A 13,329-nucleotide genomic window follows, 5' to 3' on the forward strand; every position below is an offset into this window, starting at 1 on the left:
TAGAAAGTTTAAAGATTTCTAGATCTGACTATTAAACAAGAGTTGTTAAGATAGGTCAGACGCGTCTTACTCAAAGAGTTGAGAGTATCTCAATGTAGTGGGAGGAAAGTGTGACATCCTGGTTATTATTGAGAATAAGATGCATTCCCATATAGTTTAATTAAAAGTCTATTGTACACTGACATGTTTGCAATAATTCTGTCGGCTAAAGTGTTTGAGAATCACCTAGTAAAACATGATTTTAATTGTTTGACTACTCTGCTAAATGAGATACACTAAAAATGTACATTATATTTGGTATATCAATCAATTGATACACTTAAAAAATATCATTTATACAGGTGATATAACATGACTTTAATTGTGTTATGATCAAAGTTGTTTGTTCGATTATGATAAATATTAATTTTATCTTTTTTCATGTTTATATAGAGTAATTTTCGTTCTATTGGTTCTTTGATGTTGATAGTATATGTTAAATGAATTAATTTTGTCAAGTGATATATCAAATATAAATTATATTAGTTAATCTGTTTTATTTTCAAATTTTTAATATCATTTTAATGGTATATAATTTATACTTAATTTGGTATATCAATTGTATAACAAATATTTTATATTTCGTATAATTAATTGATTGATATATATAATTTACAAAAAAAAAAAAAAAAAAAACATATCGATGATATTGTTGATATACCAAATATGAAGTATATCCTTTATAAAGATACTTAAAGTTTAACATTGACATTTCAATTGTATATATTAGTATTAATTCAAAATGAATTACAAATAGATCATTATTCTATCAATGATATATCATAATGAGCTGAAGATGTAATACTAAGTATTTGGTGTATCGATAATTTATCAACACTCATTCAAATTTTTATTTATATTGTAATATTAGATGTATTAATAATATATCAATAGTCATTTAAAATTCATTTCATGTACATTTGTAGTGTATCTATAGTATATCACTCATGATCTAAATTTATTTTAAGTACTATATTAGTGTATAATATATCAATACTCATTCAAAATTCAATTTCAAATATATATTATTAATGTATTAGTAGTTATAATTAGATACTTATTCAAAATTCATCTAAAGTATAAATTAGTTTATCAATATTATATCAATGCATATAAAAAAACTAAGTGCAAGTATATCATAAATGTATCGGTAGTATATCAACATTTCTTCTAAATAAAATTTTAAGTATAACAATGTGTTAGTATTATGTTAACATTAACTCATAATTTATTTTAAGTATAAAACATTGGTATATCATTATTTCTTAAAGATACATTTGTTCAAGTATATCAATTATATATCAACACATGTTCAAAATTCAATTTCAAATGTAACATTGGTATACCAATAGTTTATCAACATTCGTTCAAAATGGTTACTGGTATAACAAGTTGAACCATTACAAGCTGATAATGTTATTCAATAATAGACAAATAAGAATAGAAATCAAATGAAAAATAGTAAATGAACAAGCACATCTTCATAGACAAAACATGGTTTGTGAATGATAAATATGATATATCTATTGCATAGCTTATATACTTTATCTTTGGTATATTAATCAATTTATATACCAAATATAAAGTATATTAGATGACTGATGTACCAAATATAAAGTATATTAGATATACGATGTACATGCTGATACACCAATAACAGTAAATTTGGATGACTGTATTAAATAAACTATTGATATACATGCTGATACATCAAAAAGGGTAAGTTTGGAATAATAAAAATGGAAATATGCTTTTATGGGTTTTTTTGCTATATTTGCAAATTTTGAAAAATCATTGCTAAATTTGTAAATTTAAGAATGTTATTTTTTTATATTCTTGCGAGTACCCCGTAGATATACGATGTACATGCTGATACACCAATAACAGTAAATTTGGATGACTGTATTAAATAAACTATTGATATACATGCTGATACATCAAAAAGGGTAAGTTTGGAATAATAAAAATGGAAATATGCTTTTATGGGTTTTTTTGCTATATTTGCAAATTTTGAAAAATCATTGCTAAATTTGTAAATTTAAGAATGTTATTTTTTTCTATTCTTGCGAGTACCCCTATAATATATTTACTAATTCTAAGTCAAAACCCTACTTTGATCTGTCAATTTTATATTATTTAATTTTTTCCCCTAAATTCCCACCTCTTCGCAATCTTAAATTCAAAACCCCAAATTTAAATCATTCATCAACTTAAATTCCAATTCCAAAATATTTTATCCAAATATTTAAATCAAACCACAACCGAGGATTCCAAATATCTCAATCAAATCTACATATTAAATATTTCACCAATTAAATTTTAAGTTCTCTTATCAACTTAATCTAAATCAATTATTTTCTCAAATTTGATTTTAAAATTGAAAATTAAAAAAAAAACATAAAATTCAATAAATTTAAGATAATCATTTTAAATTCACCTAAAATTTGGGGATGTTATAGTACATATCTTGACCTGATGGGTTTTTATATATCTAGGACCGGTCTTAAAACTGTTAAAACCAAATCGGATTATTAATAAAACCGAAATTGCGGTTCGGTTCGATTTAAAAGATATTAACCGAAATTTTCGGTTCGATTCGATTTGAATTTCACAAATTTAAACCAAACCGAACCGTTTTAAAATATATATATACTCGAAATTTAGATTTTAGGGTCTCTTCCCATATCGCAAGACGCAAATTGCAGCCCGAAATCGTTCCTCTCTCGCAAGCTGGAGGCCAGCCCCCCTTCCCAATTCTTCTCTCCGTCTCTCGCGTCTCCCTTCGGCCTTTCGTTCTTGATTCGAAACTTTCGGTAGGAACCTCAGTCTCTTCCTTGTGATTCTGTGTTTATTTTCTAAAAGATTAGAAAATATAGGTTGTTCCGGATTTGATTAACTGAGTTGATTTGAATATGCAACTTTTCTGTTGGTGCTTTTCTCAATCTTAAGAAAATATAGCTTTTCTCAACTTTTCCTCACCCATCAATCCTTCCTCATTATCCCCAAAGTTTTCTCTTCCGATCGACAGAAAATTCTTCGCCCAATTCTAGGGTTTCCCATTTGCAAGAGGTATGCATTTTGTTTTGTTTTGTGATCCATAGATCGTGTTTGTTAGGGGGGCTAGCTTTTGGGTTTTGATTTAGATTTTTATTGGGTTTGTGTCTTGCCTTCCTCAGTTGGTATCTAGGCATGTTTTGCTTAGATTGGGCCTTTGCGGGTCGTTTACATGTCTCAAGAAGATGGGTTTTTGTATACCCCTTTAATGATTAATTGAAGTGAAGTGGGTTTCTATGATCTATGTATTTCTTTTGACCTTTATCGTTAATTTGATAAGTGCGACTGTGATAGCTGTTTGTGATGTACGGATTACTATTTTCGGTTTATTTAATAGGCATGAATTCTTGGGTTATTTATAATTTAGGGATATTTTGTCCTGATTTTGGGCTTGGGGGATTGAAGAAACGTGAAGAATGGTGGTATTCTTACTGTTTTTTGTGATAATTATTTTGCAGAAGGAGTTTAAAGGGTGGAGTTCTGTCGTGAAGAGATTTCTTATAAGAAATGGCTGATCAAGGCTTGGAAGGAGCCCAACCCGTTGATCTTAAGAAGCATCCCTCAGGAATTGTGCCTACCCTCCAGTGAGTTCTCACTTTTCCAACCGCTTGTGCCTTCTGATTGTGTATGATAGCTATTTTTTGTTGACCAAATAATAGTGTTACATTAGTTTTAAATGGTGGTTAAATATCAATGTTTTCAAAGGGCAAGGCGCATCTCAAGGTGACCAGCCCTTTGATTGCCTCAAGATGAGAGGTGAAAAAAAGGTGAGGCCTGAGTGGAGCAAGGGGCCATTAATAAATGAATATAACATAGATTGTAAGAACATCCAAATGGCAAAAACATACAATACTAATTAAGTTCTAATAGTTCCTCAATTGCGAATCAGAATGTTTTTGTTTGTGCTCCATTTCCACCATCCTATTGTAAAAGAGTACAAAATAAACTTAAAACAACTTCACTGCCCACTGCCGATGCCGAAGAAGCAAAATGCAAATACGAAAATTTATTGATTAATTGAATATAATTACAAATCATAATAAATTACCGTAAGGACAACCTACTATAAATTATAATAATAAAATATAATTTTATAATTTTATTGATTAAAGTAACAGAAGTTTTATTTAAAAAACAAACTTCAAAGAATGAAGCAAAAGAAATAAATGAAAAACTTACCCACAGACTGAATAAGACAAACAAGAAGAAAAGTGGAGAAACATTACTGACTGGTAGAAAGGATATGATGACCAAGTCGAGAAACCTTACACCCAACCATTGAAGTAATTGGAGAAACCTTGAGGAAGAAAACATCGTTCGAGAAGAAGAAACGATGACTAGTCTGAAGATGAAACGAGAGGGAAGAAGGAAGTGAATTAAAAAAATATTAAGGAGTAGCAGAAAAGTTAATGGCAAATCTTTATGTAGGCCTTTTTCTCGGGCTTACTAGATTTGATTTTATGGGTATGGAGCATATTTGAAAAAATAAAAATTAAAGAAGCAGCAGTAGAATGGTTGGTTGCGTGCCTCCGTCAATGCCAAAGGCACTCAAAGGGGCATTGAGGTGTTGTCGGGGGAGCCCTGATTGAAGATGCTTGCCTAGGCACTTCAAGAGGCAACCAGACCGTAGGTTGCCTTGCCTCTCATCTTAGGTTTGCTTGGGGTTGTCTTATTAACACTGCTATATAGAGCAGATTTCAACAAGAAATTGGTATCATGGATGCTTATAGTGATGTATCCAGAAATTGGGTTACTCTGGAAACGAGAGTAGTTTTTAACTTTTCGACCTAAGATCCATATGAACATCCAATATTGGCGTGATGTGATTCTTTCAAACTCTCCAGTTTTGAAATATTTAAGAATATACACATCCAATCTCTTTCTCCCCCCTATTTCTCTCTCTCGTGTGCACACATGTAGGTAACAGTATATATTTTGGTAATATAAGATTTAAATCGAGGTTCGAAGAACCAGTTACATCCTCTAAAAAATATAATGAGTTTACAAATCTCTTGTTAATTTGAATAGTTATTCAGGAATATATAAATTTCATTTATACATTAAAATACAAGTCCAGTAATTGTTTAAAAGCCACAACCTGCCCCTTCAAGAATGCCAATAAATGGACTTTCCTGCTTAACGAATCAACATTAGAGTGTCCAACTTTATGCTTACTGACGAAATCAAACCTTTGAATGAAGGAAAGCCATCTAGCATGCATACGATTTATATAGTTTTTTGAGTTTGCACAAATTTTAGAGAATAATGGTCAGAGAAAAGTATAAATTCCTTTCATAATAAGTATTGCTCCCAAACCTTAAGTGCTCGGACAAGGGAGTATAGCTCTTGCTCATATGTACTCTATTTTTGACGAGCCTCACCCAACTTTTTGCTAAAGAATTCATTAGGATGCATGCTCTAGAGATAGAATGGCTCCATTTCCAGCCCCAGAAGCATTGAAAAGTACTTCAAAAGGCCTAGAAAAATCTGGAAGAGCACACTGTGGATGAGCATAACTTGTTCCTGTAACCAAAGAAATTTTCCTTTATTCAAGCAAATAGTGAGTGGGCTGCTAAAGAACTCAAATGTTGGATAAATTTCCTGTAAAATGTAGCCAAGTCAAGAAAGCTTTGGACATCCTTTACTGACGTGGGTGTTGGCCAATTGCGTGTAGCTTGAGTTTTAGAAGTGTTAGACACTCCATATTCATTAATCACAAACCCAAGAAAAGAGATCTAGTTTGTCATAAAATGAACACTTTTTTTTGATTAATGACCAATTGATTCTCGGCCGACGATTTAAGCATATTGTGAAGATGAAATAGGTGGTCATCTTTAGTTTTGCTATAAACCAATATATCATGGACATATACCACCAAAAACTTATTAATGAAAGGTTTTAGAACTTGTGACATTAGTCTCATAAAAGTGCTCGGTGCATTAAACAAGCCAAATGGCACGACAAGCCAAACAAACCATCATGTGTTTTGATGGTTGTCTTCCATTAATCTCTCCACCTTATTCTTATTTGATGGTAACCACTCTTGAGATCAACTTTGGAAAACCACTTAGCAGCTCCAATTGGGTTGAATGCATCCGAAATCCTTGGAATTGAAAAATGACACTTTAACAGTTATCTTGTTGATGGCCCTACTATCTGCACACAACCTCCAAGTACCATCTTTCTTAGGGGCTACTAAAGTTGGGATGACACAAGGGCTAAGGCTTGGATGATTATGGCCTTTTTCTAATAGCTGTTGGATTTGTTCCTAAAGTATCTTACAATCTCTTGGGTTCATTCTATAATGAGGCAATTTAGGCAAAATGCTATTGGGTAAAAAGTCAATTTGGTGTTGGACATCCCTAAGAAGAGGTAAATCTGTTGGTGTTTCAACAATTTGTGGGAATTCCTCTAATAGTTGGTTAACATGGTCATTAGGCATAGAAGGGTCGGGTGAGTTTGACTGCCCTTGGACAAGACGACCCCAAATCTCCTTACACTCTTTGGTAACTAAAGGCTTTCGTTTAATGATGGTAAAGATACTTTCTTGTTATTAATATAATAACATTAGAAGGTAGGACTGCTTTTATGCCCATCGAGTTAAACTCATACGTATTGTCCCATCCTTTGTGAATGGTTTGTAAGTCGTATTGCCAAGGTCTCCCTAACAAAATATGAAAAACATTCATATCAAGATTATCACAAACGACTTGATCTTTATATATTTTTCCAGTAGAACTTATCTGAGCATCTCCTCCCTTTCGAATTCATCCAATTTTGTATGGGAGGGTGTGTCACTATCAAAGCTTTTACCAATTTCAAGGAGACCACATTTCAACTGCTTCCGTTGTCGATAATGACACTGCTCACCTTTCCATTGATTGTGCAATGCATACAGAAGAGGACGTGTCTTTGTGAATGAATTTTGGTTTTAGGTGAAAGCAAGACTGTTTTGAGAATGCATAACAGTTGGTCCCCATCTTCAGCTTTAATGTAAGTAGGATCTTCTTCCAAAATAGTGTTGTCACTGGTTTCTTGGCTCCCGTCCTCCATATATACCTCTACCTTTCTTTGAGGACATTCGTTTGATGATTGACCCTGTTGGCCAATGGCCATAACGAAAACATTTGCTGAAGTTGGTAGAGTTTGCATGTTTGTTCCACCCTTCTTGGTCGCCGTTTTTTGAAAACTTGGAGTTTGATTGGGTTTGTTACATGTGTTGTTTTTGTTCCAGACATGCTGCCAACCTAAAATTGCTTATTAGTGTCAGAGTTCTTTTTAGAATAAGTAAATGATCTGTTCCACATGCTTCTCTTCTGTTTCTGATTTCTTTTTCTACTTTCTGTTCCACCTTAGCAGCCATATTGATAGCTATTGCCAAGATCATCTACAATTCTTGCTATCTGGTAGTTTTCACTTTTGATTAATCTTGTACGGGCACCCAACCTATGAAATTCCACAGTATATGGCCACAATTCAATTCTACATTTTTGATACTGTTGGTAAAGGAGTTGTTCATAGTCAGCCTGTAAGACTCTTCCTTTCATCATTCTCAACATTCATGGTCAACGCTTGATAGGTCTCTTTCCGATTAGTCTAAGATTGAGTTGTATTTGGTCCCACCATGACATAGCTCCCCAATTTTCAATTTAGAAGTTACTAGTTTGACCTTGGGCTTCGGTGTATTCATGTAATCAGAAGCTCTCTGCGCTTTTGACCCAATCAAGGTATGCTTCTAAGTCTATCTTGCCATCGAACGTAGGGAAATCGATCTTCATCTTGTAATATTGGTTGTAATCCTTGCGTTATTGAAAATTCCTCACCTCTTATCTATTATGAAATCTTCCTAGCTTTTCTTATTCACTGGAGGAATCGAAATCATGGTTGTCAAATTTAGGTTCTTGAATTCTTGGTCTATCTTGAAGAACTCGAGCTCTCTAGAAATTAGGAAATCTTCCCCTTGCATTAAATCTTGATCCATTATTTTGTACTTCTTGAATTTTTGTTTTTTGCGGTTGCTCCCTAATCTCCCCTTTTCCCTATAAAGGTTGTTGTGGAGGGGCATTGGAAATTTGTTCTAATTGCCTAGCCATATCTTCGAGGATAGTCTGAATACTATCAATGCTAGATTGCATATAATTCAATGGTCCTTCAACCGCCAGCAAGCTTACGATTGTGGATTGTGGAGAGAGCGCATCAGGTGCATGGGTTTGGGCTCAACATCCCTTACCCGACCGGAATTTATGGTGTTTTTCCTAGTCATTAGGTCCAAGGTAGTCTTGGAGCTTTGATACCGAACTTAGTGTAAGCAAGTTGGTAGAAACATTACCTCAAAAATCTTATGAATGAAAAGGGGGACTAATTCTTTAAATACTAGCCAGCCCACTGAAATTACAAGATAATCCCTATTAAACAATACACAAAGTTACTACACGGTAAACTACAAATACAACATAATATCCAAGCTTTAAACCCAAAACAGGGTACTAAAGAACAAGGGAAAGACAAAATTCACCCAAAACCAAAAACAAAGCCTCAAACCACATCAACAACTGTAGATTCATTTTGGTAATACGAGAGTTAAGTTGGAGTTCTAAGAATGAATTACATCCACCAAAAAAATTTAAGGAGTTCACAACTCTCTTACTAATTTGAATAGTTACTCAGGAATATGTAAATTTTGTCTATACATTAAGAATTTGTCAAGATTGATGGTCTAGCATAATCTTTGTAATATTTCCAAGAATAATTCAGAGAAGATTCTCCCTTCCTGACAAAATTGTCATACATAACGGTGATATGTGATAACCTGGTAACTAAGATAAAAACATATTCTTTCTGATTATATGTACTCTCTTTTTTTTTGTCTCTTGATGAACGTACAATATATTATATTGTTTCTAGGAACATTGTGTCAACTGTGAATCTGGACTGCAAGTTGGATCTAAAAGCCATTGCTCTGCAAGCTCGCAATGCTGAATATAATCCCAAGGCAAGTGACTTTTTATAATAAGCCAATTCTAATTTCAGGTTGGAACTTTGTTGTTTCTTTTTTTGCCTTTGAATTTTTAAGATTTCAATAATTTTTTCAATGAAACAGCGTTTTGCTGCTGTTATCATGAGAATAAGGGAGCCAAAAACTACAGCATTGATATTTGCATCAGGAAAGATGGTAATTTATTTTCTACCTAATTTTTGAATGACTGAAGTTTGCCACATTGCTAACTTGATTAAGACAATATGACATTATGATCAAAGATCAAAAATTTGCAAGGTTGATTAGGGGCATAATCTTGTTCCATATCTTTGTGAACCCATGTCATGATCATATTTTATTCTATAATTTAATAATAACCTCAAAACCACATGTATTAAGACAATATGACATTATGGGAGTTGTACTAAAGAAAAAAAGACCTCAAACCAATATTTATAATTTATTTGGCCAATCTTCTTTTCATGGACCCATATGAAACAGGCACGTTGATAAAATAATTCCCCTAAGAATGCTTCGGAGCTTGATGAAATTTGTTTGAATTGCATTTAAGTTGGGTGAGAATTTGTGGCCGTAATTTGCCACTATAGTTATATGGATGCTCTTTTTTTTTCCCTTGTAAACTGGTTGCTGCACTTGAAGATTATCTTGTTTTAGCTATTCAGATGTATGATGTGGTGTAGGTCTGTACTGGAGCTAAGAGTGAACAACAATCCAAATTAGCTGCAAGAAAGGTATTTACTTTCTTTCCATTGTTTTGTCTTAGTGTATAGAGGTTGTCAAAACCTCTCTCTACACACTGGCTGTTAGAATATCAATGATGGAATCCTGCAGCTTGAGAAGGTTTACATGATTTTATCTTAAACTGTTATCTTTTGGTTCATTAATTTTTCAAAGGTCTGACTAGTTGTGTCCTGCCTGGATTCGGTGACTTAATTTGAATTCTGAAGCTTAAGTGTTACAGATTTCATTTTATAGGCAGTCCAGACAATTAGACATATGAGCTGAGATATGGTTAGGAATTAGGCATTGAGAATGGTTGATAGTTGAAAGTAATATGTACATTACATCTTGTTGTAGAAAAAATGTATGTACGCATAGTTATTTGCATAACTAAGTGTTGATGTATCATTTGAGATTAAATTGTCATAAGGGAGTCAATAAGCATGATCAGTTGATGCTTAGTTTATTGACTTTCTTATTATTCTAAAAGCTGTTGGGCATCTCATTCAACAGCACCCTTCTTTTTCATATGAAGGTCATAAAAAATATAATATGAATTCTTTATCTGATATTGTACCTTGTTTCTACTTCCCAGTACGCCCGAATTATCCAAAAACTTGGTTTTCCTGCCAAGTTCAAGGTATGTGCTTCTATCCCCCTCACGTGTAGGGCACTGCAATTGCCACCAGAAACTTCTTTTAGATTTCCTTTTGTAAAAAAAAAAAAGTGGAGACGTCTTTCAGTAAGAATGAAAGAAGACAAAAGAGAAGGGAAAATAAGATAAACACACAGTTCAAATAAAAAAATTTGATTCTTAAAACTAAGATTGTTTAGTGTACATTCTCATGCATTTTTAATCTGATGCAGGATTTTAAGATTCAGAATATTGTTGGCTCATGTGATGTTAAGTTCCCCATAAGGCTCGAGGGTCTTGCTTATTCACACGGAGCCTTTTCAAGTGTAAGCTTAAAATCTATATCTTGGTATCTATGTGCATTCTATGGGATCGTTTCTATTACCTCATTATTAGATTTTTGTCAGATTCTGGAAGTCCACAGTTAGTCAAGCATTTTTCTGCTAGAAATCTCTCTCTTCTGAATATTTTTCTTTTGGGGGTATGCCTTGAATGTGTATGTATTAGTCAAGCATTTTTCTGCTAGAAATCTCCATCTCTTCTGAATATTTTTCTTTTGGGGGCATGACTTTTGGGGGCATTTCTCCAATTTTTTAAAGTGATTCTGTGTTTTGGTTTTTGCATGGGGAACTAGTCCAACAATGAATCTTCATGGTCAACAAGTTTGAGATGGTACTGAAGTTTGTAGTTTTGAGTGATGTATGCACATTTATCGGTGATGAAATAAATCCTAAGAGTTAATAGTATTTTCAATGTTTTAAGTACTTCATTGTAATTAACATTCACTATATATTTTATCAGTTAAACATTTATTTTGATGTGAACATTTTATATTTGTGTAACTTAACTTCATTAAAACTAAACATTTATTTTGATGTCGAACTTTTTTATATATGTGTAACTTAACTTCATTAAAACTTAACTCTTCATTTTTCTTTCCAGTACGAACCAGAGTTATTTCCTGGATTGATATATCGGATGAAACAACCAAAGATTGTGCTGCTCATTTTTGTCTCTGGAAAAATAGTTCTAACTGGGGCTAAGGTAAAAATTCGATTGCCATTTTTGTGCTTATGAGGTTAGATGTCTGAAATATTATTTGAATATTGAGGATATATTAGTTATTAGCCAAAAGTTTATTAGTCGGAGGTGGTATGTATTGGGTGACGGTGAAGGCATATGATGGTTTACCTATTTTAGCTTCGGCTTGCATTTATTCAGTAGGGAGGTCTCCAAGTTCCTTGACTCGAATATTTTACTGGTCAATATGATTCTCTGATTTCAATTTAATGCGTAATTATATGCCATCAATTATCACAGATTCAATTAGCAGTTAATGGGTTTAGTATGATTTATGGTCAGTTTTGACCAATCTTGAGATAACCCTTAGAATAACAGGATTACAATTGCAGAATTGCATGACCTATTTGCCATGTTTTAAAAGGTGGTCATACGCGCATGGCTAGGCACTAGGTGTAGGTTAAGGCGGGGCACACAAAAGAACGTGTACATTAGGCGTGCTCCTTCTGTGAAGCCCCAAGTGTTAAGCCCTGGCCCTGAGGCTTTTTCATTAAGTAAAAAAATAATAATTATTAGGGTTTTTCATCTATATTAATTAAAAAAAATAATATTTACTAAGTCTAAATGCAAACTTCCCTGCATTTAGGTTATTTTTCCCTCATAATATTCGACCATTTTCTTTTCCTTATGGAATACTTTATACATAGGTAGCGAACATCACACAAAAATCTGTGCTTTTTTTGTGCTTTGTGCTTTGTACTTAAGTCCCAAAAACTATTGCGCTTTATTAGCTTTAAAAACACACAGCCTATTTGTAAAGTTAGTGTCAGAACTACAGTTATCTTTGATCTTGAATCCTTCAGGTGAGAGAGGAGACATATACAGCCTTTGAGAACATATACCCAGTGCTTACAGAGTTCAGGAAAAACCAGCAATGGTAAGATGCTTCAACTGAAACTCCCAAAGAGTTTAATATGGGTGCCAACATAAATCTTTGTGCAATTTTTTCTTCTCCTATATTGGTTGGATTTCTTATTAGCATGTGGATCTGAGTCTGAATCTTTTGCTGGAAGAAATGAATAATCTAAATTGTTCCAGATTAAAACAACCAGCCTATTGCTCGTTTCATCTTAACGAACATCTGTTTGCAGATATTTTGGTTTTGGATTAGCCATCTGGGAAGTCGATTTTCCTTCATCCTTGGAGAACAAACTGACTGGCACAGACACAAGGTAGCCGGAAAGAAGTGTATTTATCGAGAGATTTCTTCCAGTTTGAAGATATATGAAAGACTTTCGGTTTTTGGCCTTAAAATGAAGGGGTTTAGTCTAGTGAATCAGCGTCTTCACTTAAGTGTCCGTCTGTCTATGCGATAAAAAGTGGAGGGAAGCCAATGGAACCCTTTTTTTTTTTTTTTTTTTTTTTTTTTTTAATTTTTTCTTTTTGATATATGTGATATTATGTAATCAAAATGGGGGATTGTGTATAGAAGATTTTTTGTTCCAATAACTGACACTAGACAATTATGCAATTTATATTAACCTTCACACAAGGTCATCTTATGGTTCTACTCCATAGATAGAATAAATTAGAAATTATTTGATATTCGAATAGTGAAAATATTGACGATCCTATTTCTATTCCAGTATATGAGGTGATCATCAAACCCCAAATTGTGAAATTTGAACCTTTTTTTTTACTTCATTTTGAAGCTATAATATCTGGCTTCCTAAACCAGCAATTGCTGGCTGGAGAAAAAAAAGATCATTGCAGGGTCAATCAAAGCTAAATGAATCCGGAGTTATTTGAACTTAGAGGTGTTTGATCTCTCAATTTTGCAATTTTTGCACTAGAAAAAGAAAAA

The 13,329-nt window shown here is 33.1% G+C and overlaps 1 protein-coding gene across 3 annotated transcripts; it reads left to right on the forward strand.

The window, feature by feature from the left end:
* The first annotated feature begins 2,702 nt into the window (after positions 1-2,702).
* On the forward strand, positions 2,703-13,017 carry LOC120071396 (TATA-box-binding protein). 3 transcript variants are annotated; one of them, XM_039023658.2, is made up of 11 exons: positions 2,710-2,852; positions 2,989-3,108; positions 3,552-3,677; positions 8,998-9,085; positions 9,194-9,265; positions 9,772-9,822; positions 10,407-10,451; positions 10,679-10,771; positions 11,388-11,489; positions 12,329-12,402; positions 12,617-13,017. In XM_039023658.2, coding segments are annotated over exons 3-11 (603 nt in total). In that variant the 5' UTR covers positions 2,710-2,852; positions 2,989-3,108; positions 3,552-3,600; the 3' UTR covers positions 12,618-13,017. The 3 variants fall into 3 exon arrangements, with proteins under 3 accessions (XP_038879585.1, XP_038879586.1, XP_090167425.1); XM_090311299.1 differs by having other exon boundaries at positions 3,048-3,108; XM_039023657.2 differs by lacking the exon at positions 2,989-3,108 and having other exon boundaries at positions 2,703-2,852.
* The last annotated feature ends 312 nt before the right edge of the window (positions 13,018-13,329 follow it).

This window comes from Benincasa hispida, chromosome 2 (genome assembly GCF_027475165.1).
Source record: "Benincasa hispida cultivar pf3 chromosome 2, pf3_genome.v1.1, whole genome shotgun sequence".
In the NCBI taxonomy this organism is placed as follows: Eukaryota; Viridiplantae; Streptophyta; class Magnoliopsida; order Cucurbitales; family Cucurbitaceae; genus Benincasa; species Benincasa hispida.